The sequence below is a fragment of the Ambystoma mexicanum genome, chromosome 6q, assembly GCF_040938575.1.
Source record: "Ambystoma mexicanum isolate Mex_15411 chromosome 6q, UKY_AmexF1_1, whole genome shotgun sequence".
Lineage (NCBI taxonomy): Eukaryota > Metazoa > Chordata > Amphibia > Caudata > Ambystomatidae > Ambystoma > Ambystoma mexicanum.
Window position 1 is genome coordinate 308077195 of NC_090937.1, and position 24099 is coordinate 308101293.

At 51.5% G+C, this 24099-nt stretch overlaps 1 protein-coding gene across 2 annotated transcripts in view; it reads left to right on the plus strand.

The window, feature by feature from the left end:
• ECPAS (Ecm29 proteasome adaptor and scaffold) overlaps window positions 1–24099 on the plus strand; it is a 3148361-nt gene that overhangs the window by 1933438 nt on the left and 1190824 nt on the right. For both annotated transcript variants that reach the window (XM_069630810.1, XM_069630809.1), the window contains exon 29: window positions 6256–6373. In XM_069630810.1, coding sequence (XP_069486911.1) covers window positions 6256–6373 — 118 coding nt within the window. The remainder of the gene's footprint in view (window positions 1–6255; window positions 6374–24099) is intronic.

Below are 24099 nucleotides of genomic sequence, written 5' to 3' on the forward strand. Positions count from 1 at the left end.
GGTTGGGTGATATTGTGTGTATATATGTCCTATATAAAGCGCTTATGAAGTGCTAGGCAGAATCCTGTGCAGTTCCCTTAGGGAGAACTACAGAAGATTAAGACTACGGGTATGAGCAATAAATCCCCTTTGGTATCAGTCTGTACCACAAAGATTTAGTTGGTAGCTGTGGCTAAGCAGTCAGACTTATCTCAAGAGGGAGGTGAGCAGTATTCAGGGTTTGCACATTAGGACTACAATACTATGGAACAAGGAAGCACTGACCAAAGCTTGGTATCAAAAAGAATATATATATTTATTTTACACACTATGATATTAACATACAAATCACTATTATAAAAGCAAATTAAATCAGTCAAGAAAAGTATACACAACTCCCTATTTAAATTGTAGACAAGTTTGAGCAAAAGTGAAAACTGAGCAAAACTGCACAGTGAAAACCAAGCAGAAATGGCACTCTATCAATTTCTCAAAAGGGAGGGAAAGGCCATGTTATACAGGAATATACTCTTAAACACACCAGCAACACTTCCCAAGAAGATTGTGAACAAGTTAGTCAAGGCAGTACTTTAGCATGCATAATACTGAGGTGAAAACCGAGCAAAATGGCACTTCACAAGTTTAAAATGTGGGAAGGAAAAGGTGGTTATAAGAGTTAGGTGCACTAACACATTTCTAGGTGAGAATCAATCTAGAGAAGGCAGTTGTAACAGATTTAGCCAGAGTCAATAGGCCTGTGCCAGAGTCAGTGGTACAGGGCAAAGTGCCCAGGAGCAAAATGATCTTGTAGCTGCAGTCAAGTCTTTGTTAAACAATTCGAAAAGGTGGTTGCAGAAGGTGAAGGACAATGTTAGATGATAGGGACGGCCAACCCAGTAGGTAGGTAAAGGATTTAAAACACATTTAGCAGTACCCAATGGTAAGGGAGGCCTGGCTGAACAATGTACCTTAAAATGTAGAAGAGGCTCCTGCGGTGGCGGTAGTTCCTGGCAGTTCCTGCATTTCGGGAGATCCAGCAGAGGAAGAGAGGCTCTCGTCTTGGAGGAATGTTCGAGTTACTGCACTGACCAGGGATGAAACCAGCCGCGGTGCTGCCAAACTAAATAAAAGGTGCGCTCCGGGTGGACTGGTGCCTGGCTATCCGGTCTCCTAGTGCTTGGCACTGGCAATTCGACCAAGGCAGGTCCGGGAAGGTGATTGGCGAACTGGTTGGCCCCCACCAGCTCAAGGGAAGAAGATAATTGCAGGCGAAGATCTTCTCGAGTGGTTGGAGAAAAGTGGTGAGGATCTGCAGCAGGGCTTCACCGGTGGTTCAGTCATTGCAGATGTCTTCGGCTTCTCTCCTCTTCGGTTTCTTAGTTCCGGTGGCAACATCTTGTCCTCCAGTCTTCAGGACCCTGCTTTTATGCAGCAAGACCCCCATTCATACAGCCTAGCTGTCACTCACACAGTGGGGTAGCTCTCCTGGTGGGAGAACCCCCCAGCCTATCAGGGCAGAGTGTGACTTGGGTTGCGTAGGCATGCCTGTCCAGGGTGCCTATTCCCCCTCCCACACATCCTGTCTACCCCAGACTCAGTGGCGTCGAAAGGAGGGCTTCTATGCAGAAGCCCGCCAAAAGGACGAACAAAGGATCCCAGACCTGGGTGAGGACTATAGAGAAAGACACGAGAAAGAAATTAAATCAAAGTTCTGGCAATAAAAACATACCGGGGTAAAGTTAATATTACAATAAACTGGCGGTATGTTAGAGGCTGTCAGTATAAGTGGTAGCCTCGAACAATGGGAAAATCCCATAGGAAAATATTTGTGGTAGAATATTGATGGTATTAACCACTGCCAACAGCCAGAAACTTTAGAGAGAGGGACTGTATGGTACCCCCTCGAAAATGAACTCCAGGGAAAAACTATTAACCTTTCCCAGTACCTCCATAGTAAGATGGGTTGTACTGGTTTTGTTCATAAGATTTGACTAGTAAACTCAATGGGGACTTTACATGCCTTGGGAGACTGTAGTCAGTCCCAGGGTATGGAGTCTATGTTTGGGGGTTGCTATGACACCCCTGTGGTACGTCACGGAGGGTGCTGTGTACCACACATGAAAAAGATGATTCCTATGAGGGTGAGAAAAATCCCATAGACCATAAGCACACAAGAGAGCCTAAAACACACATTAGCAATCTGCCTAAGAGTGGGGGAAAAAAGGGTCTCGCTCTTAGCAAGCGAAAAAAATAAACCCCTCAAATCCAGCAAAGCTGTTGGGGGACTCTATAGGTAAGGGAAATTAGCCATAGAAGAGAATTCTCCCTAATAGTAAGTGCTTTATAATAATACATCATTATCATTTGTTTGTTTGTTTGTTTTATTCACTTTTTGTGCGCGCCAGACCCAGGGGTAGCAGGGCGCAGTAGCAAGAAAATGCGAAACTTGCAGGTTACATCATAGCAAAATGTACATTAAAAAATACAATAAGATCATACAAATAATTACAAAATATACAGGTTCAAGTAGGTCAATCAGAATTACAGCTGTATACGGTGAAGTCCTAGTGATTAATACCAGTAGGATGTAGGTATCGCCGGTCAACTGAGGTCAGTCGAGGTAAGGAATTGAATGACTTTTTTCCTGAAACAAAGGTAGGGCAGGTCCGCTCTAAGGTCTTGTGGTAGTGAGTTCCAAGTTTTAGCAGCCTTTACCGGGAAGCTATTTCCTCCAATAGTAGTGAGTCTGAAGTTCGGTATTGTCAAGCAATTAGAATTGACAACTCTGGTTGGTCTAAGAGATGTTCTCCTGTAGAATTTGTCAGTCCGGTAACTAGGGGCAGAGTTATTAAGGGCTTTGTGGGTCAGGGATCGCATCTTGAGTTTTATTTTGTTCTCCATGGTCAGCCAGTTGTGATGGCGTCTGGCGGAAGAGACATGGGATCTTTTATTCATGCCTAGTGCTGCTCTCAGGGCATTATTTTGTAATGTTTGTATTCTTTGGGTCATTTTTTTATTAGCTCCAGAGTATAGAGCATTACAATAATCAATTCTGGAGAGAATTAAGGCTCTGGTCAGGATTAGGCAACTCTTATTGGAAAGGAACGGTTTACCGGCTCTTATCAGTTTGCACGTGTAGGCCGTGGAGGAGGCAAGGGATTTTAGCTGTTTATCAAGTGATAGGGTAGAATCAAGATAGAATCCCAGGGTTTTTACATCCTTGGATACTTGGATGATGTTCCCATCTATGTTCAATGAGGAGAATTCCTGTCCTAGTTTTTTGATATTGGCTTGGGTACCCAGGATAATCAACTCTGTCTTATCATCGTTTAGACAAAGGCCGTGAGTGGCCATCCATGCCTGGATGATAAGGTATACCTTGTTCACCAATTCCGTGTCTTTAGCATGATCCCCAGAAAGCGGAGGAGGATCTGTGTATCATCTGCATAATTAGTGTAGGTGATACCAAGATGGTCCAGATCATCAAACAGGGGCTTGGTGAAGATATTGTATAGAGTTGGGGATACACAAAAGCCCTGGGGAACACCACATGAGATAGGGGTGGGATCTGCCGCTGATGAGGGGGAGAAGACTCATCGTTCTCTCGCTCAAGAATGACTTGATCCATCCAATGGCTTCCGAGGAGAAATGGGTGACGGAGTCCAGGTGACTGCAGAGGACTTTGTGATCCACCAAATCAAAGGCAGCTCAGAGGTCCAGGAGTAGTAGGAGTACCGTTCTCCCTTTGTCTCTCAGCTCATCAATTTGAGATTTCAAGTCATTGAGGGCAGTTTCTGTTCCGTGTAGGGGACGGAAGCCCGATTGTCTTTCTCCTAATAGGTTATGTAATTGTAGGTGCTTTTGAATTTGGTTGTATGCGGCTTTGTCCAGAATCTTTAGAAGAAACGGTACCATAGTAATAGGGCGGTAATTAGTAGGGATGAGGGGATCTAATGTCTGTTTTTTAAGGAGGGGGAGTACCCAGGACTGTTTAAGGTTGGCAGGGATGATGCCTGAGGCAAAGGAGGCGTTCATTTAGTGATGAAGGGAGATAATTCTCTGGCAGCATTTTTTATTAACTGTGCCGGGCAAATGTCACCTTTACAATTTGATGGTTTAAGCGACAGGATAACTTTTTCTACTTCCAAGGAGGTCTTTTTGGAGAAGTGGAAGATATTGCTCTGCGCCAGTGGGTTATTGGTGTGAGGCATTTTAGGCAAATCCTGAATTTTGAGTACTACTTTTTTTTGCTGGATTTTATTTTGGAGTGTGATAATTTTATTTGCTAAAGCTTGCTGGATATCTGTGCACCAAGGTTTGTCCTTGGTACAGGTGTCCTGAATGGCGATGGGAGACTCGAGTTCCTTTAGAATGGAAAAAAGCTCTTTCATGCTGGAATTAGATTTACCTATACGGTCATCATATGAGTTACGTTTTGCCTGGCAAACTTCATTTTTGTAAAGTGAGGAGAGAGTGGATAGTTTAGCTTTGTTATCGACTGATGGGCAGAGCCTCCAGGTGGTTTCGCTCTTTCTTTTCAGAATGCGTAAATCTCTTAGCTGTGGAGTAAACCATTTGTTTAGATGAGCTTTCGGTTTGCTTGGTCTAAGTTTGAGAGGAGCCACTTTATCTAGGGTAGTGAGCATGATAGTATTAAATTCTTGCACTAGGATGCTAGGGTTTAGATTAGCTGACAGAGTGTTAAGGGTCGGTAATATAGCTGGATCACTTTCTCTACAGTGATACATTTTTTATTTCTGGTTAAGCAAGGTGGCGCTAGTGGGAGGGCCGTAGGGTTAGGTCTGGCAGTAGCTACATTAAAGGACACCAGGGAATGGTCTGTCCAGGGTAAGGGCATTATAGATGAGATAGTGGCTGTACAGTTGCAGTCAGCTATCCAGTCTAATGTTCTTCCCTTCAGGTGCGTAGGCTTGTCAACTCTTTGAGTTAGGCCAAGTGCGTGAATATTATTGGCTACCAATGTAGCATTGGTATCTGTGGTGTCATGGAGACCTAAATTAAAGTCCTCAAGAAGGATTGATTGAGAACGAGGTTTGAGGTTATTTGTGAGTAAGTTATGGCCTTGGAAGTCTGCTTGCATTCACAGTAATTTGTTAATATAGGCCTATACACACTGATATTAACTATACATATGGTGATCCATTCTTGTATGAAATGTATATAACATTATAGTGATATCGTAACAATATTTTTCATAGTGTACTTATGAACCATGCTATGCAACTTCCTGGTTTCTCAAGGGGTGAAAGGTCGTGTTACTTCGCTTCCCGTGATATCGCTTTGGGTGGCGGTCAAATGACATTACTTCCTGTGATGTCATCAGAGGTCAGTGGTACAAAGTATCCCTACCACACCACACTGTGAGGTGAAGAGTGCAGTGTTAAATAAACAGACAATTTAAGACTGGAGAACGGAGTTCTACTGCACTGATAGTCATAGGGACTGATCAGTGCCCCCAAAACAGATGAGCCTAGCAAGACAGGTGAAATGAAAAGGCTTCACTTGCCTCCAAAAGTCAGGATGGGAACAAAACAACACAACATGTTGGTTGTGCAGGGGACAGGGGATGGCGGGGGAGGGGATGTTTCCATTAATGTCTATGGAGGGAAAGCAGCATAAAGAAAATCTTTCCTCACATTTGCCTGCACCGATCTCTACATGTGAGCCCCACCTACTAACCCAATCCTGGTGCTACTGTAACACATGGGGCCACATGGCACCTCTTTCCCGTCTCCCCCTTCCTCCAATGCTTACTACATCTGCCTCAGCCATCTAGCAAGCCACTCCCTAACATGCTCTCTGGGGCGACTCTATTTGTGGTGTGCAAAATTCGATTGTTCTAAACTAAGCAGCAGTCTTAAAATGTAACTAGTTGTTTTTGGCACCCCTCACTAATTGTATTGATGTTTTGAAATATGAGCTGACTGAATATGGGTGAACGTTTTGATAGTATTATGAGTTTGAAAACAGGACGGGGGACAAGAAACACCCATGTATGACACATGATTTAGGCAAATATCTCCATGCTGTTTGAAGTAGCCCCCTACTTCTTGATATATGTTGGTGTACAGGACAGTAGTAGTTTAAAGTATTCGTCAAAATAAAAGAATACTGTTGTGGCTAGGGTAAGGTGGATTACATACAGTTTAATTGTGTTTCTGGATGTTTATATGCCTATTTGTAGGATCATTTGTCATGCCATGTTTTACCTAATAAAGTAACATATATGTGGCTATCTCTTTTTTTATTTCCAAGTCAGAATCTGTCTACCTATAAAGAGCTTTGTTCATTGGCAAGTGATCTCAATCAGCCTGATCTTGTATACAAATTCATGAACTTGGCTAATCATCATGCAATGTGGAACTCTCGAAAGGTATGTAAGTTCATACTCTGCTTATCTGCAGGCTGATAGTAAGCACTGTGTTTTTTCAGTTAGCCTTTACTAGGGTTGAAGGCAGATTGAACTGTGGTATCATTTGAGCAGTATGTACAGTCTTTGAAGAATTCAGAGTTGTCATTTTCATAGTCCACAAATTGCTATTGCACAAACGAATAACAGACCGATGTGTAGTACTGGCTACATTTATTTTTGCAAGGTTGTAAACATCTCATGTTAGCATTTTTCACATTACTGCAAACAATTAGTAAAAGCCTAAAGAGATCATATTTTACCATAAATTGGTTGTCTCATCTGTAACTTGTCTTAGACGTCTAATGAAGGCTAGGTTGTAACATTTTTGATCTTCTTTGGTATCAAATAGCAATTACAGACCACTTGTTTTTTTTCTTATTTGACCTTGTTGGACAGCGGACCATGCTGCAATAAAAATGAACTCTTTGTGATAAGGCCTTTCCCTTTGTTTAATCTGTCGAGCGCTGCCTTGTTAGGAATTGGGTGACCACTGGAGCAAGGTACTTCTACACGTTATATGATGCAGGGCTATGGATCAGCATGGGGAGAATTCCCTGGTCCACTCTGCCCTTTCTCAAGAACGTGACAGGGACTTCACATTGTTCTCCAGCATGAGGTCTGGCATGGATTCACATGCTCATGAATATTCCCCGTCATCAGGCTGGGAATCCTCGGTAAAGAAAAAATCAGTTTCACTTCTGAACTTTCTTTCTCCTAACAACCAATCAGTGGTCTCTGGGTCATACTGCCCCCAGCCTTTGACTGCTCTCTACCTAAATCCCTCCTCTGGCAGCCATCTTCACATTTTTACAGCAGTGTTGGGAGTCCTCGTGCTATAGCTCTCGAGCTTTTACTGCGTTTTGCGATTTTTCTAAGAGTTTTACTAAATGTTTTCGGTCAATTGAGCCTCAAGCTCCACCGATTAACCTTTCTGATTAACGGGGCTCCGTTTCGGATTCTCATCGCCCCTCAAGGTTGGATTTTCATTGAGTTTGCTTCTTGGAGGATTCCAGAAGTTTCTATCGAGGCCTACACCGCGTGGATATGGCAGAGGAGAAGGACTCGGCACCTCTCTTCAAGGTTTGCACCCCCCCTCCTGCTGCAACCTACGGAACATCTTTTTGGATGATGGACATTCCCTGTGCCTCTACTGCCTGCATTCGTACCAGACGCATGTGGAGGACAACTGCGTGGCTTGTCGGGAGATGGTGTCGGGCACGCGGGACGACCGACCCGAGCACCTCAACGAGTGGCTTCAGGCCAAGGTCCCTGCTCTGGATGAGTCCCGACAGCATGTCTCCCCTGCCGAGAAGAAGAAGAAAGCGGAGCGGTCTTCTAATACCTTTGAGGGTGCCCCTACCGCGGGGGCCCAACATAAGGCTGAGCACCGCAAGTCCACTGCCTCCGGGAGCGCTGTTGCGACAGGCTACTCGGCGGCAGGGCGAGTTCAGCATCTCCAGCACCTTGGACCACGAGCCAACGCTATGGTTCTTCAAAGAAGATGAAGTTGGACCATCCGGGTAAGCTTTTGGAGAAGACCCAAGCCGGGCCAAGGGGGAGCAGGGTCACGACCCTCCCCGAAGGTGAAGGACGCGGTCAAGACCACGAAGGCCCAGGTGCCTCAAAGACCCACACTTCCATCGAAGTAGTAGTAGTGGCGTCCCTCGCGAAGGCCGTCTGGGCGGATTCCCAGGGCATGGCCCCAAAGGCTAGAGTATCCCTGCCTGCCAGGAGGGAGTCCTCTTTCCAGCCTATTGAGAAGACTCCAGAGAAGGTGATGCCCATCATTTCACCAAAACTGTCCCCCCTGGTCGCAGAGAAGGGAGGAGTGTAAAGAAGACCGGTGGGGGGGTCTGTACTTCTGCTCTCTATATGGTAGAGGGGAGGCACAGAGGACCCCAGCCAAGATTCTCTAATACGGTAGCGATGGGCGAGCAATCAAGGCCTAGCTTCTCAGGAGGTGATGCAGGCTGGTTCTTAAGTACAGTGTATCCCCAAGCCCCCACAAAGGAATGTCCACACACTGTATTACTGAAAACACAGTCTTTATATAATTAATATTCAAGGGTTATGTACACTTATCACAATAACGCACTTTGTGCTCAGGAAAATCAGCAATGGTAAATATCTACAATTCTAAAGTGGTACCACTAATATTAGACCTCATTAAAGTGCATTCACAATACTGTTAAAATGGCACACAGATCAATAAGAAGGAAACCAGCAATAGAGAGAGGAGAGATAACAGAGGGTTGAAACAATAGGCAGAATACTGGCCCCTACCACTGGACACAGTTCTGTGTGGAGATCCCCCCACCTGGGCAACCTGTAAAATAAAGAGATATGACACCAGCCCAGTCCAGATATTGTTCAATAGTCTATTTCTCTCCTATAATGTTTTTACCCCCCCAATGTACCTGGTGGAGTCGAGTTCCTCGAAAAGGCGTCGACAAGCGTCGAGGGACTCGCTGTTCGGCGACGGGGAATCGACGGCCCTTCTTGAATGCCTTCCTTTTCAGGCGGGAGGCACGGGGCGTCGAACGTCCGTCGACAAACGAGGCCGAACGTTGTCGAAGAGGCGGCAGCTCCGTCCGAGCGGTGCTCGTCGGCGTCGGGGCGTCGGCGTCCTGCAAGGCGGAGGTGTGCGGGGCACCTCGATGACAATAGTTCTGGACCGCAAAGATTGTAGAGACGGGAGCCCAGCAAGGGCGTCGAGTCGTCCGAGTCTTTGGGGTCGTCGGGTGGCGGGAAACCCACCGGCAGGTTTCTCCTCGGCGCGTTGGTCGTCCTCGACTTTCTCCGGCAGGATAAGCGGTCGACGATGCGGTCGAGAGAGTCCTTCGATTGAATGTTCTTAGGCAATGGAGCGGACGGCTCCGATCGTCGGCGGCACGGCGTCAAGTGGTTCCCACGGCTGGGCACACAACTTCGACGGGCCTCCAGCGGTTACACAGACCTGCGAACCCTGGTCGACGGCAATGGACTTCGACGGCGTCGATGTCCGGGTGCTTCACTTCGATCTCCTCGGCGGTCCCGTCTCGGGTCGGCAGCCTTTCGAGGGTCTGACTTCCAGGGCGCTTCGGCGAAGATTCAGCGGTGCTCGATGGTCCCTCGGAGCACGGGAAGAGGGCGCCTAGCCAGGTCCTCTCTCGGGTCAGCCCTCGACAATTTCGACAACCTTCAGTTCCGTCGAAGCAAATGCCACAGCAAGTCTTCTTCTTCCAGCTGGACGTCGAGGATCAGCAAATCCAGTTACTCTTGAGTGGAGACTCAGCTTCTGAATGCTTCTGAACAATTTCCAGTGGTGAGAGGTCCCCAGATATACTATTCTGTCTCTCATCCACACTGCTGGCACACACACAGCAGCCAATCACACAGAAGGGCATTCATGCAGTCAGTCAGCCAATCAGGCACACAGTGCATTCAGGCCACACTCCTCCCTTTCAGACACTCACAACAAGGAATGTGGATTGGGACAAGTACCCAGCCATTCAACACTACACACTGCATTCAGGCCAGTTTCGGGCAGGGCTGTCTCAGTCTTTGTCTCTCATGCCAGAAACCAGACAACCACAACAAGGAGTGTATATTGGTCACACACTCCATTCACCCAGGTCCCACCCACAGGAGGTACCCACAACATACAGTCACTGGGAAGGCTCCAGTCAGTCTAGCTGGGCCTTCACAACAACACCATATATGGAACTTCCACCCAACAGCCAGTCAGGGGGAAGGGACAGAGTCAGGGCTTCCCAGGACTTTGGGAAAAACAAGATAACAGGCAATAGAAAGCAAGAGGCCACAGGGGCCATCTTGTTTCCTATCAGGAATCAACTGATTCCAATGGCAGGGCCTGGGTATCCCAAAATGGAGGACACCCAGAGCACCTGTCAAATTCAGCATGGAGCTGCCACCAGCCCATACCCTGCTCTGTGGGCCACCCACAGGTGCCCAAAAACATACACTAGGGGCACAGGGTTGTACCCCTACCCATGGGTGCCATAAGGGTATCCCATGGGTCTGTTCACCAAATCAAAAGAGAGCTGCACTGCCAGGAGTCCCTCATGGACTCCTGGGCAGAAAACATGACAGAACACACGGTAAAAACAGAGAAAGGACAAGGATTCAGAGGCCCTGTCCCTCAGATGCATTTCCGGCATCACAGTCGCCCCCCCCAGACTGAGGTGGAGGGTGCCTAATCTCCCACGGGATAGACACCCTCATCCAGACGGTCAACATACCTTCTGGAAAGGCCATCTGCATTATCGTGACTCTTCCCTGGTCTGTGCTCTATGGTGAAGTCTAGCCCTTGTAGGCTAATCGACCACCTGAGCAATTTCGGATTCTCACCCTTCATCTGCATAAGCCACTTCAGGGGCTTATGATCTGTTTGGACCTTGAAGGTGGACCCCGTAAGGTAGGGCCTAAAACGCCTAAGGCTCCAAACTATACTAAAACATTCCTTTTCAACAGTAGCCCACCTAAGTTCTCTACCCTTGAGTTGTCTACTGATGAATATGATAGGATGTTCTCTCCCTTTGTCATCTAACTGGGACAAGACAGCTCCAATTCCGGTGTCGCAGGCATCCGTCTGGACGATAAAGGGTCGGCTGTAGTCAGGCGCACTCAACACAGGTGCCCTACACAGACTTTCTTTCAAGCCATCAAAGGCCCTCTGACAGTCTTCAGTCCAATTAACCTTCCTAGGCTGTTTGGGTGAAGTTAGAGCTGTCAGGGGTGCAGCTATGGTTCCATAGTCTGCCATGAAATTGCGATAGTACCCAGTGAGGCCCAAAAAGGCTCTCACCTGGGTTTGAGTAGTGGGAGTCTCCCAGTTCTGTACGTCCTGTACTTTACTGGAGAGAGGTTGGATTTGACCCCCTCCTACCTCATGACCAAGATAGGTAACTTTCCCCTGAGCTATCTGGCACTTGGTGGCCTTGATAGTGAGGTTAGCCCTTTTCAAGGCCTGCAACACCTTATCCAGATGTGTCAAATGCTCTTCCCAGGTGGAACTGTAGACGGCAATGTCGTCTAAGTAAGCCACACAAAAGGCTTCCAGCCCACTGAGCGCATGGTTGACCAATCTCTGGAAGGTGGCAGGGGCATTCTTCAACCCAAAGGGCATGACCCTAAACTGGTAGAGTCCCTCAGGTGTGGAGAATGCCGTCTTTTCCTTGGCATGGTCCGTCAGAGCTATTTGCCAATAGCCTGAGGTAAGGTCAAAGGTGCTCACAAATTTGGCAGCACCTATAGTGTCCACGAGCTCATCAGCCCTGGGCAATGGGTGCGCGTCAGTTTTGGTGACGGCATTGACTCCTCGGTAGTCCACACAGAACCTCCAATCCTTGGTACCCGCCGGGGAACTTGCCTTGGGGACAAGGACCACTGGACTGGACCAGGGACTGGTGGAGGGTTCAATAACACCCAGATCCAACATCTTGGCGACCTCAGCCTGGATGTGGTTTTTGACGGTATCTGACATACGATAGCTCCTGCTTTTGACAGGCACACTGTCACCAGTGTCAATTTCGTGCTTACACCACGGTGTAAGGCCCGGTGTCAGTGAAAACAGAGGGGCATACTGCTGGAGCAAAGCCCGGCAGGCCCTCTGCTGCTCTGTTGTCAAATCGGGAGAGAGTTGTACTCCCTCCACTGAGCCATCCTGAGGGTTGCTATGCAGCAAATCAGGAAGGGGCTCACTCTCATCCTCTTCTTGCCCTGAAGCTAGCAAGAGACATGAGACCTCTGCTCGCCTGTGGAAGGGCTTGAGCCTGTTGACATGGAATACCTGGGGGGCTACCCCAGAGGCTCCCATGTCCACCAGATAATTGACTTCGCCCATCTTGGAGATGATCCTGAAGGGTCCAGTCCACTTGTCTGCCAAAGCTCTAGGCTTGGTAGGCTCCATCACAAGGATTTCCTGTCCCGGAGTCCAATCCACTTGCGAAGCTTTCAGGTCATGCCAGTACTTATTCAATTCCTGGCTGGCCTTGAGATTTGCTGTTGCCTGACCCATCATTTGTGTCATCCTCCGCCTGAGGCCTAACACATAGTCCCCCACTTGCTTGGCGGGACCTGGAGGGGTGGCTTCCAAGCCTTCTCGGATCAAGGCGAGGGGCCCCCTCACGGGATGTCCAAAGAGTAACTCAAAGGGGCTGAAACCAACACCCTCTTGAGGTACCTCTCTGTAAGCAAACAGCAGGCATGGCAGGAGGAGATCCCATTTCCTCCTTAGGGGCTCTTCCAAAGCACCTAGCATGCCCTTGAGAGTTTTGTTAAATCTCTCAACCAGACCATTGGTCTGGGGGTGGTAAGAGGTGGAGAACTTGTAGGTTACCCCGCACTCTTTCCACATGGTTTTCATGTAACTAGACATGAAGTTGGATCCTCGGTCAGAGACAACCTCCTTGGGGAATCCAACACGGGTGAAAATGCCCAGGAGAGCCCTGGCAACCACCTTGGCAGTAACAGTCCGAAGGGGTATTGCCTCAGGGTACCTGGTGGCATGATCTACCAAGACCAGGATGAACCGATGTCCACCTGAAGTGGGAGGGTCAAGGGGACCGACGATGTCGATGCCCACCCTCTCAAATGGTGTGCCAACCACTGGTAATGGCTGCAGTGGGGCAATGACCCTGCCTCCAGTCTTGCCAGACAACTGACAAGTTGGGCAGGTCCTGCAGTGGGACTCCACCTCTACTCCCATCCGTGGCCAGTAGAAATGGGCAGAGAGCCTCTGCTTAGTCTTCTTGGTCCCAAGATGACCAGCCAAGGGCACCTCATGCGCCAACTGCAGTAGGAAGGGCCTGTAAACCTGGGGTACCACCAACCTCTTGCGGGCACCAGGTTCGGGCTTAGTGGGCTCACTAACAAGGAGCTCACCCTCCCAATAAATCTTGAATGTCCTAGGCACTTCACCTTGTGCCTGGGACAGGGCCTGTTTCCTCAGGCCCTCGAGAGAGTGGCACTCTCTCTGTCCCTTACAGAAGTCTGCCCGGGAGGGTCCCCCTTCAGCTAACAAGCATTGAAGGTCGGGATGATCCTCCGGGTTGAGAACCTCTCCCACAGGAGAGTCTTCTGTCTCTTCTCCCACAGGAGTTGAGTTTGGGTTTTCCGCTGGACCCAGCCCGTCCGGAGCATGGATCCCATTGGGTGCTGTCGGAACAGCAGGAAGAGAAGGTGTTCCCTCCACAGAGGTGGCCTTCTTGGTCTTCCTTCTTCTTGCCTTAGGCCTCGCCTTTGGCTCGGATACCTGACTCACAGCCAGACCCGGTGTCACCTGTGACCTAGTGACTGCAGCAGCAGTCATGGGAAGACCATCCGAGATCAACCCCAACTCTACTAGATCATTTCCTAACAGAATGTTAGCAGGGACATTGTCCTGAACCAGGACAGGAAGCTTTGCTGTCTTGTCTCCAATCATGAGTGTGACTAGGGCTACAGGCGATAATTTGGGAGGCCCACCAGCTAACCTGGTGGTTTGCAGAGGAGCACCTTCATAGTCCTCTGGCTTGAGCAGGGTCCTGTCCACCACTGTCATGCTTGCCCCAGTGTCTCTCAAACCAGTAGAAGGCTGGCCATTCAAGAGGACACTTCTCAAAAATCTACGGGTGTTCTGTGGGATAGTCGCCAGTACTTCTGCGTACTGGTCCCAGGCCCCAAGGGACACTAAGGAAATCTCTACCGGAGCACCAAAGGTGATTCCGGTAGAGGAGGGGAGGACAGTGGCCTCCACCTCAGACACGGGGTAAGGGTAGGTCAGGCTGACAGCCTGTACTCCAAGTGCCTTACCTTTACACTTGGGGTCACCCCTTTTGTGATCCAGAGCCCCACAGTCCCAACAAGTGCCAGGAGTGCGGGGTACGGTACTGGAACCACTGGGAACCTGCTTTGCAGCAGGTGGACCACTACTCTTATTCCCACCCACAGAGGACTTATCCCCACCAGATTTTTGGGTCTTAGGAGAGGAAGGTTTTGGTTTACCCGACTGTGATTGCTTTTGGGACTCCTCAGCTTTCTGAGAGGTCCCCTTTTCTTTGTCCTTGTCCTTCCCACTGGAGTCCTTAGGGGACACCCGGTGGGAGACCCACTTGTCAGCCAACCTAGCCAGCTTAAAGGGGTCCAAAATGTTCTGGTCAGCCACATACTGACGCAGCTCTGGTGAACAGGCTTCAGAAAAATGCTCAAAAAACAAGAGGTGGGACAACTCAACAAAAGTTTTCACCTTGTAACCGTCAATCCACCCCATCATGTTCATGTGCGCAGTACTCACCCAGTCAACCCAAGACACATTCTCTCTTTTCTTAAAATCCCTGAACCTTTTAAGGTATTGGGTAGGTGTCTTGCCAAACTTGGCAATCAAAGCAGACTTCATACACTCATACTGACCCCTTTCCTCCACACTCAGCTTCAGAATACAGTCATATCCAGTTTGAGGCACTCTGCTTAACAAACACTTAGCCCAATCTCTTTTATCTACATCATGAATTGCACAAGCCATTTCAAACGCTTCAATCCATTGGAGGATATCTGAACCCTCCACAAACACACCAACCAAATCTTTCATAAACTTGGTGGCTGGGGACCTGCCACTCTCAATTGGTCTAGCTGAAGTCTCCACTCTAGCTCTCTCTAGCTGGATTCTCTGACATTCAGTGTCCTTGTCTTTGAGCGCAAGATCCCTATTCTTGAGTTCCACTTGCTGTGCCAGCTCCTCTTTCTTAAGCTCAGCTTCTATTTCCAACTTGCGATATTCAAAGGCCAATTTCATCCTTAATAACTCAAGTTCCATGGAATTGCTGGGGTTTGGAACAGAGGCAGCAGGAATGGTGGCATTCCCAGAAACAGATTCAGCGACAACCCCAGGGGCAGAGTCCTCACTGGTTGCATCCCCCCCTTCATCAAGGGTTTCACCATCAGTCTGGTAGTCCACCAGGGCAGCTATCAGCTCAGCCCTAGACTTATCCACAAAGTCCAACTCCCTGGCTTCACAAGCACTCTGGAGAGCCTCTAAGCTCATCCGAGTCAATTTACCATTTGCAATGGGCTCCATTGCCTGTAATGCAGTTATTTGGTACACACCCAAACCTTAATCTAATAAAGTGCGGATATTTTGTAAGTGGCACGGTTATACACTGAGTCTTAAAACCATAAGCATCCCACCGCTGCCACCAGCTTTGTAAAGAAGACCGGTGGGGGGGTCTGTACTTCTGCTCTCTATATGGTAGAGGGGAGGCACAGAGGACCCCAGCCAAGATTCTCTAATACGGTAGCGATGGGCGAGCAATCAAGGCCTAGCTTCTCAGGAGGTGATGCAGGCTGGTTCTTAAGTACAGTGTATCCCCAAGCCCCCACAAAGGAATGTCCACACACTGTATTACTGAAAACACAGTCTTTATATAATTAATATTCAAGGGTTATGTACACTTATCACAATAACGCACTTTGTGCTCAGGAAAATCAGCAATGGTAAATATCTACAATTCTAAAGTGGTACCACTAATATTAGACCTCATTAAAGTGCATTCACAATACTGTTAAAATGGCACACAGATCAATAAGAAGGAAACCAGCAATAGAGAGAGGAGAGATAACAGAGGGTTGAAACAATAGGCAGAATACTGGCCCCTACCACTGGACACAGTTCTGTGTGGAGATCCCCCCACCTGGGCAACCTGTAAAATAAAGAGATATGACACCAGCCCAGTCCAGATATTGTTCAATAGTCTATTTCTCTCCTATAATGTTTTTACCCCCCCAATGTACCTGGTGGAGTCGAGTTCCTCGAAAAGGCGTCGACAAGCGTCGAGGGACTCGCTGTTCGGCGACGGGGAATCGACGGCCCTTCTTGAATGCCTTCCTTTTCAGGCGGGAGGCACGGGGCGTCGAACGTCCGTCGACAAACGAGGCCGAACGTTGTCGAAGAGGCGGCAGCTCCGTCCGAGCGGTGCTCGTCGGCGTCGGGGCGTCGGCGTCCTGCAAGGCGGAGGTGTGCGGGGCACCTCGATGACAATAGTTCTGGACCGCAAAGATTGTAGAGACGGGAGCCCAGCAAGGGCGTCGAGTCGTCCGAGTCTTTGGGGTCGTCGGGTGGCGGGAAACCCACCGGCAGGTTTCTCCTCGGCGCGTTGGTCGTCCTCGACTTTCTCCGGCAGGATAAGCGGTCGACGATGCGGTCGAGAGAGTCCTTCGATTGAATGTTCTTAGGCAATGGAGCGGACGGCTCCGATCGTCGGCGGCACGGCGTCAAGTGGTTCCCACGGCTGGGCACACAACTTCGACGGGCCTCCAGCGGTTACACAGACCTGCGAACCCTGGTCGACGGCAATGGACTTCGACGGCGTCGATGTCCGGGTGCTTCACTTCGATCTCCTCGGCGGTCCCGTCTCGGGTCGGCAGCCTTTCGAGGGTCTGACTTCCAGGGCGCTTCGGCGAAGATTCAGCGGTGCTCGATGGTCCCTCGGAGCACGGGAAGAGGGCGCCTAGCCAGGTCCTCTCTCGGGTCAGCCCTCGACAATTTCGACAACCTTCAGTTCCGTCGAAGCAAATGCCACAGCAAGTCTTCTTCTTCCAGCTGGACGTCGAGGATCAGCAAATCCAGTTACTCTTGAGTGGAGACTCAGCTTCTGAATGCTTCTGAACAATTTCCAGTGGTGAGAGGTCCCCAGATATACTATTCTGTCTCTCATCCACACTGCTGGCACACACACAGCAGCCAATCACACAGAAGGGCATTCATGCAGTCAGTCAGCCAATCAGGCACACAGTGCATTCAGGCCACACTCCTCCCTTTCAGACACTCACAACAAGGAATGTGGATTGGGACAAGTACCCAGCCATTCAACACTACACACTGCATTCAGGCCAGTTTCGGGCAGGGCTGTCTCAGTCTTTGTCTCTCATGCCAGAAACCAGACAACCACAACAAGGAGTGTATATTGGTCACACACTCCATTCACCCAGGTCCCACCCACAGGAGGTACCCACAACATACAGTCACTGGGAAGGCTCCAGTCAGTCTAGCTGGGCCTTCACAACAACACCATATATGGAACTTCCACCCAACAGCCAGTCAGGGGGAAGGGACAGAGTCAGGGCTTCCCAGGACTTTGGGAAAAACAAGATAACAGGCAATAGAAAGCAAGAGGCCACAGGGGCCATCTTGTTTCCTATCAGGAATCAACTGATTCCAATGGCAGGGCCTGGGTATCCCAAAATGGAGGACACCCAGAGCACCTGTCAAATTCAGCATGGAGCTGCCACCAGCCCATACCCTGCTCTGTGGGCCACCCACAGGTGCCCAAAAACATACACTAGGGGCACAGGGTTGTACCCCTACCCATGGGTGCCATAAGGGTATCCCATGGGTCTGTTCACCAAATCAAAAGAGAGCTGCACTGCCAGGAGTCCCTCATGGACTCCTGGGCAGAAAACATGACAGAACACACGGTAAAAACAGAGAAAGGACAAGGATTCAGAGGCCCTGTCCCTCAGATGCATTTCCGGCATCACAAGGAGCACGGTTGTCTTCCATGGCACGGACATTTCCTCAGAGGTAGAGCTCACCAGCCTCCAGGTCCTCCAGGAGGGGATATGAGTCCTGAGCAGGCCCTACGGGGGTTGGGGGGATCCCGACGAGGGCGACGACGACGAGGAGACCGACGAGGAGCAACAGGGCAGTGACGACGGAGCGGATCCTAAGCCGCAAATGCCCTGGTCCCCGTCGCTTCCACCCCAGCAGCCACCTGGGGATATCTCGGTGGACATTCTGACGGCTCTGCATACCCTGTGCTCTGAATTCCAGCCAAGGATGCCTCTGGTGCCGGCGGCCCCGCCCGCGGTGCCGAGGCCATCGGAGGAACCACCACCCAAGAGTAGGAGAGCACCCCCTCCCCCTTTTCACCCCTCGACCCCCCCCATCCCCCACTGAGCGATGACACAGAACGGGACACGGCGACGGCCAGCTCTCCAGCATGGGGTCTGGCATGGATTCACATGCTCATGAATATTCCCCGTCATCAGGCTGGGAATCCTCGGTATAGAAAAAATCAGTATCAGTTTAGTTTCTCATCTGTCTTTCTCAGTAGTAACCAATCACTGGTCTCTGGGTCATACTGCCCCCAGCCAATGACTGCTCTCTCCCTAAGCCCCGCCCCTGGCAGCCATTCTCAGATTTTTACCGCACGTTCAAGTGTTGGGAGTCCTCGTGCTTAGCTCTCGAGCTTTTGCTGCGTTTTCACGCTTTTTCAGGAGATTTTCTCATTTTTTCGGTTAAATAGAGCCTCAAGCTCCACCGTTTCTACTTCCAATCAACAGGGATCCATTTTGGAGTTTCTATGCCCCTCAAGGGTGAAGATTTCGTCGAGTTACGCTTTTGGAGGATTCCAGAAGTTCCGAGGCCTACCACGGACATGGCCCAGGAGAAAGGGAGCTCGACGCCCGGGAAGCTATTCAGGACCTGCCTTGGATGCCAGCTTCAGAACATTTTCAAGGAGGATGAGCATTCTTTATGCCTCTACTGTCTCCATGAGGACAAGACGCACAAGGAAAAGAACTGCGCGTTTTGTGGGAACATGTCGGAGCGGACCATGAAGGATCGCCACCTCTGTCTCGCCAACTGGCTGGAAGATAAAAGCCCGCCAGGCGAGAAGAAGAAGAAGAAGTCCGAGCGGTCTTCGAAGTCCTGTGAGGGTGCTCCGGCGACGGGGCCCAACAAAAGGCTAAGCACCGCGGGCTCCTTGGCTGCCAGGCAGGGCGCACCCTCCGTGGCGCCATCAACCGCGAGCCAGCGCTCTGGCTCGGGTAAGAGGAAGTCCGAGAACCCGGCAAAGCTTCTGGAGAGGCCCCGGTCGATCTCGAAGATTCCGGCAGAGGGGGGAGCGAGGCTCGGACCCTCCCCCCAAGGTGAAGGCCCCAGGCGTACAGAAGGTGACGTTGGCCTTAATTCACCCTGCTAAGACCTCGATTGAGGATGTCGCCGCGGCCCTGGCTCAGCCTGTGAAGGCTACGCCAGTGGAGGCGCCCTCAGGTACCAGAGTCTCCCTGCCACCGCGGAGGGAGTCGTCTTTCAGGCCCATCGAGAAGACCCCCACGAAGTCCTCGTTGGAAAGGGGGTTTGGGGGGTGGTGGCCATCGTGGATACGGACACGACCTCTGAAGAGGAGCTCATCCAAGTCGTGGAGGAGGCCCAGCCCATCGGGAGGTATCCCGACACGGGCGACGACGAGGGCGACGGTGACGCAGACGAGGCTCCTCAAGAGCCCTCGCTCCCGTCGTTTCCAGCGCCGCAGGACACCTCGGCGGCCATTTTGTCAGCCATCCAGTCCTTATGCTTGGAGATGAGGACTAGGTTGCTCCTTCCCCCGACGGGGGTGCCTGAGCCAGACCCGACGGAGGAACCGGAGCCAGGACCTTCGGGGAGCCCACCCCTTAAGAGGAGGACGACGCATCCTAGGCCTCCTCTCCCGCCTCTGCGGCCTTCTCTGCCTTCCCCCCGGTCCACTACCCACGGGGATGATACAGGCATGGACACGACTACGACGGGTACGGATGACGACGGAGGCGACGACTGGACGTGTCCCCCGTAGCCCCCTGCCCAGGCGTCCCCGCCCGACGAGATTCGATCCTTCCATGCAATGATCTCCAGGGCATCCGAGCTCTTCCAGCTCTGCCCCGAGGAAAAGAAGGAGGGGTTCCTTTACCAGCAGCGCGAGGCTAAAAGTAAGACGGTCCTCGCCGTACCACTTCTTGATGACATCTGGGATGAGGGGCTCGCCCTCCTCAAGAACCCTGCCACGGCTCCTGCGAAGAGGGACCGGTACGAGAAGAAGTACCGGGTCCCCGATGCTGCCCCCTTGTGCCTTAGGGCGCAACCTACCCCGGAATCGGTCGTTTCGGCGGCAGCCAAGAAGAAAGCGGGGGGGGCATCGGCCTCGACTTCAACCTCCCCTCCGGATGGCGAGGGTAGGAAGCTGGATGCGATGGGACGACAGGTCATCTCATCTGCAGCAACGACCATCAAGGAGGCCAACGCCCTGGCCATCGTAGCCCGCTACGACAGGGAGTTGTGGTTCAAGATCGCCCCTCTGTTGGACTTCCTTCCGGATGCCAAGAGGGCTGAGGCCCTGGAAATCTTGCAGGAAGGTGAGATTGCCTCGGACCACGCCATTATGGTGGCTACGGACATCGCTGACACCTGTTTCCGTCAGTTGGGCAACAGCGTTTGCCTGAGACGACGAGGTTGGCTCAAGGCGACGGATTTCCGCCAGGACGTTAAGACCAAGGTTTTGGACATGCCCTTCGATGGGAACAACCTTTTTGGCAAGGCGGTTGATGAATCCCTTCAGGCGATCAAGACGGAGACGGCCCGTGCACTGGGTGTGCTCCAACAGCGACGGCCGTCCTTTCGGAGCTCCGCAGGCAGACAGGGTGCCTCCAAGGGAGCTGGCAGCAGCTCCTCTACTTACCGTCAAGCGGCAAGGTCTTCGTCGCAGGAGGCCTACAGGGGACGCGGCAAGTCAGGTGGATCCGCCGTCGTCGCCAAGGTGGTCAAGGAGGCAAAGCGGCCTCCAAGCAAGATTGAACCGTCCGTCGGGTCGAGCCCCCGCCGAAGCACCCCGGTGGGAGGCCGGCTGACGAAGTTCATCGGCGTGTGGGAGTCCATCTCCACCGACCGTTGGTTGCTGGACGCCCTGGCCCTGGGGCACGCCCTTGAGTTCCAGAAGAGGTGCCCCCGCATTCCTCCCGTGGCCAGGAACGAAAATCACGTCCCTCAACTGCTGTTGGAAGTACGGGCGATGCTCAGGAAAGGTGCCATCAAGCTTGTCCCGAAGAGGCTTCGGGGCTCCGGAGTTTACTCAAGATACTTCATCGTGAAGAAGAAGACAGGAGGATGGCGTCCCATCCTGGACCTGCGACGACTAAACAAATACATCAAGGCACAGAAGTTCCGGATGGTCACCCTCCAGCACGTGCTGGGACAGCTGGAGGAGGGCGATTTCCTGTCGTCGTTGGACTTGGAGGATGCTTACTTCCACATCCCTCTTCTAAAGAGGCACCGAAAGTTCCTCAGGTTCGTGGTCAAAGGGCAGCACTACCAGTTCAAGGCCCTCCCGTTCGGATTAAAATCGGTGCCCAGGGTGTTCACCAAGTGCCTAGCACCGGTGGCGGCGCGGCTGTGCCTGCAGGGGATCCACGTTTACCCCTACCTGGACGACTGGCTCATACGGGCAAGGACAAGGGAGCTCACCGTGGAACACACTGCGAAGTCCGTCCAGCTGCTCACGGACCTGTGGTTCTCCATCAACTTTCCAAAATCCCACCTGGTCCCGTCGCAAGTCGCCCTGTTTCTGGGAGCACAGCTCGACACAGTGGCGCGGCGGGCCTCTCCGTCGGAGGAAAGGATAAGGACCATCCTAGGAAAGGTGCAACGTCTACTGGCCACGGACGTGGCCAGAGTGAGGTCTATCAAGTCCCTCCTCGGAATGATGTCCTCCTGCATTTATTGGGTGCCCCACTGCAGACTTCGGATGCGGCCCGTGCAAGAATTCCTCGACGCCCACTGGATCCAGACGACGGGCAGCTTCGAGGACAAGATCCCGCTCGACGAAGTGTTCCGTCAGGTGATACGATGGTGGGGTGTCCGCGCTCATCTGGCAGCAGGAACAGGTTTCCTAGCCCCGGCCCACCAGGTGATGGTGACGACGGATGCCTCCCTGGAAGGTTGGGGAGCGCACACCGGGGGTCGCCACGCGAGAGGTCCTTGGTGCTCGGAGGAGAAGACTCTCCACATCAACATCTTGGAGCTCCGCGCAGTGTTCTGGGCCCTCAGGTCCTTCCTTCCGTCCCTCAAGGGCAAGGTGGTGAGGATCTTCACCGACAACACCACCACAATGTTTTACATTCGGAAGCAGGGTGGAACCAGATCCCCTGCCCTGTCCAAGGAAGCCCAGGATCTGTGGCATTGGGCCGTCGCCCAAGGGATGTTTCTGGTACCCTTTCATCTGGCAGGGATAAAAAACAACATCGCCGACTCACTCAGCAGGGAGCTGCGCTCGTGCCAGGAGTGGGAACTGCGCCAGGATCAAGTGGACCGACTCTTGCGACGATGGGGCGAACCCCAGATCGATCTCTTCGCGACGGCGGCGAACTCCAAGTGCCGGAGATTCGCCAGCAGGTTTCCCCAACCGAGGAGCATGGGCGATGCTTTCTCGTTCCCCTGGGACGGCCTGTTCCTTTATGCATTCCCGCCGTTGCTACTCCTGCTCGTCAACCAGCTCAAGAGGTCCCGATGCAGGATGATCCTTGTCGCGCCGGCGTGGCCGAGGCAGATCTGGTTCCCGGACCTTCTGGACTTGTCAGTGTCCACACCAGTCAAGCTGCCGACGGACGCGGATCTTCTCTCCAGAGAAGGAGGCGCCATTCTTCATCACGAACCAGAGTCGCTGAACTTGCAGGCCTGGCTCCTGCAGCACTAGAGTTTGGTGTATACGACATCTGGCCGACTGCAGAGAGGTTCTTGCAAAGGCCAGGGCATCCTCAACTCTCAAGTGCTACGGACACAAATGGAAGAGGTTCTCTGTCTGGTGCCGTGCACAGAAGATTAACCCTCTGCGGATTACGGCCCCTCAAGTATTGCCGTACCTACTGTCTTTGGCCAAGGCTGGCCTATCTCACGCTTCCATCAAGGTACATCTGGCTGCCGTGTCACGTTACACCAGAACTACAGGACGGGCGTCCTTGTGGTCTCATCGTCTGGTGAAGGAATTTATGAAAGGACTGTTCCGATCATTCCCGCCGGTGAAGGCCCCTGCCCCGGCGTGGGAGCTCAACATGGTGCTAACTAGGCTCATGGGGGCCCCATTCGAGCCTATGCATTCAGAGCCGTTGAAGTTTCTGTCGTGGAAGACGGCATTCCTCGTGGCCATCACCTCTGCACGATGAGTGGGAGAGATCCAGGCCCTGTCTTGCAAGCCTCCATACTTGACTTTTCACGACACGAGGGTGGTGCTGAGGACGCACCCCACTTTCATGCCCAAGGTGCCGTCGGACTTCCACCTCAACGAGCCCTTGGTGTTGCCAGTTTTCTTCCCATCGCCATCGTCGCCGGCTGAGAGGACTCTGCACTCGCTGGATGTAGCTAGAGCGCTGAAGTTCTATGTGGAGCGCATGAAGAGTTTTTGGAAGACATCACAGCTGTTTGTGAACTTTGGACCTGTGAATCAAGGGAAGGCTCTCTCGAAGACTTCCATTTCCAGATGGCTTTCCGGCTGCATCATGCACTGTCACCGGTTGGCAAACCGACCGCTGCCAGGCCGTCTGAGGGCCCATTCGACCAGAGCGATCGCTGCTACTACGGCGTTCCTGTCTGGTGTACCCCTGCTCGACATCTGCAGGGCTGCTACGTGGAGGTCGAAGCACACAACACACCTTCACAAAGTTCTTCTGCATCAACGGGGATTTCAGGGAGGAGTCCAGAGTCGGCCAAGCAGTGCTTTCAACCTGTTCGCTTGAAGGTGAGCCTGGTGAGGAGGTAAGAGTTGTTTAATGTTGAGCCTTGCCACCTCACGTGTTTGTGCATGTGGGTACTGCTATGTATTCTTTATTCATGAGCATGTGAATCCATGCCAGACCCATGCTGGAGAACAGCAGTTACAGGTAAGTAACTTGTTCCTTCTCGTACTTAC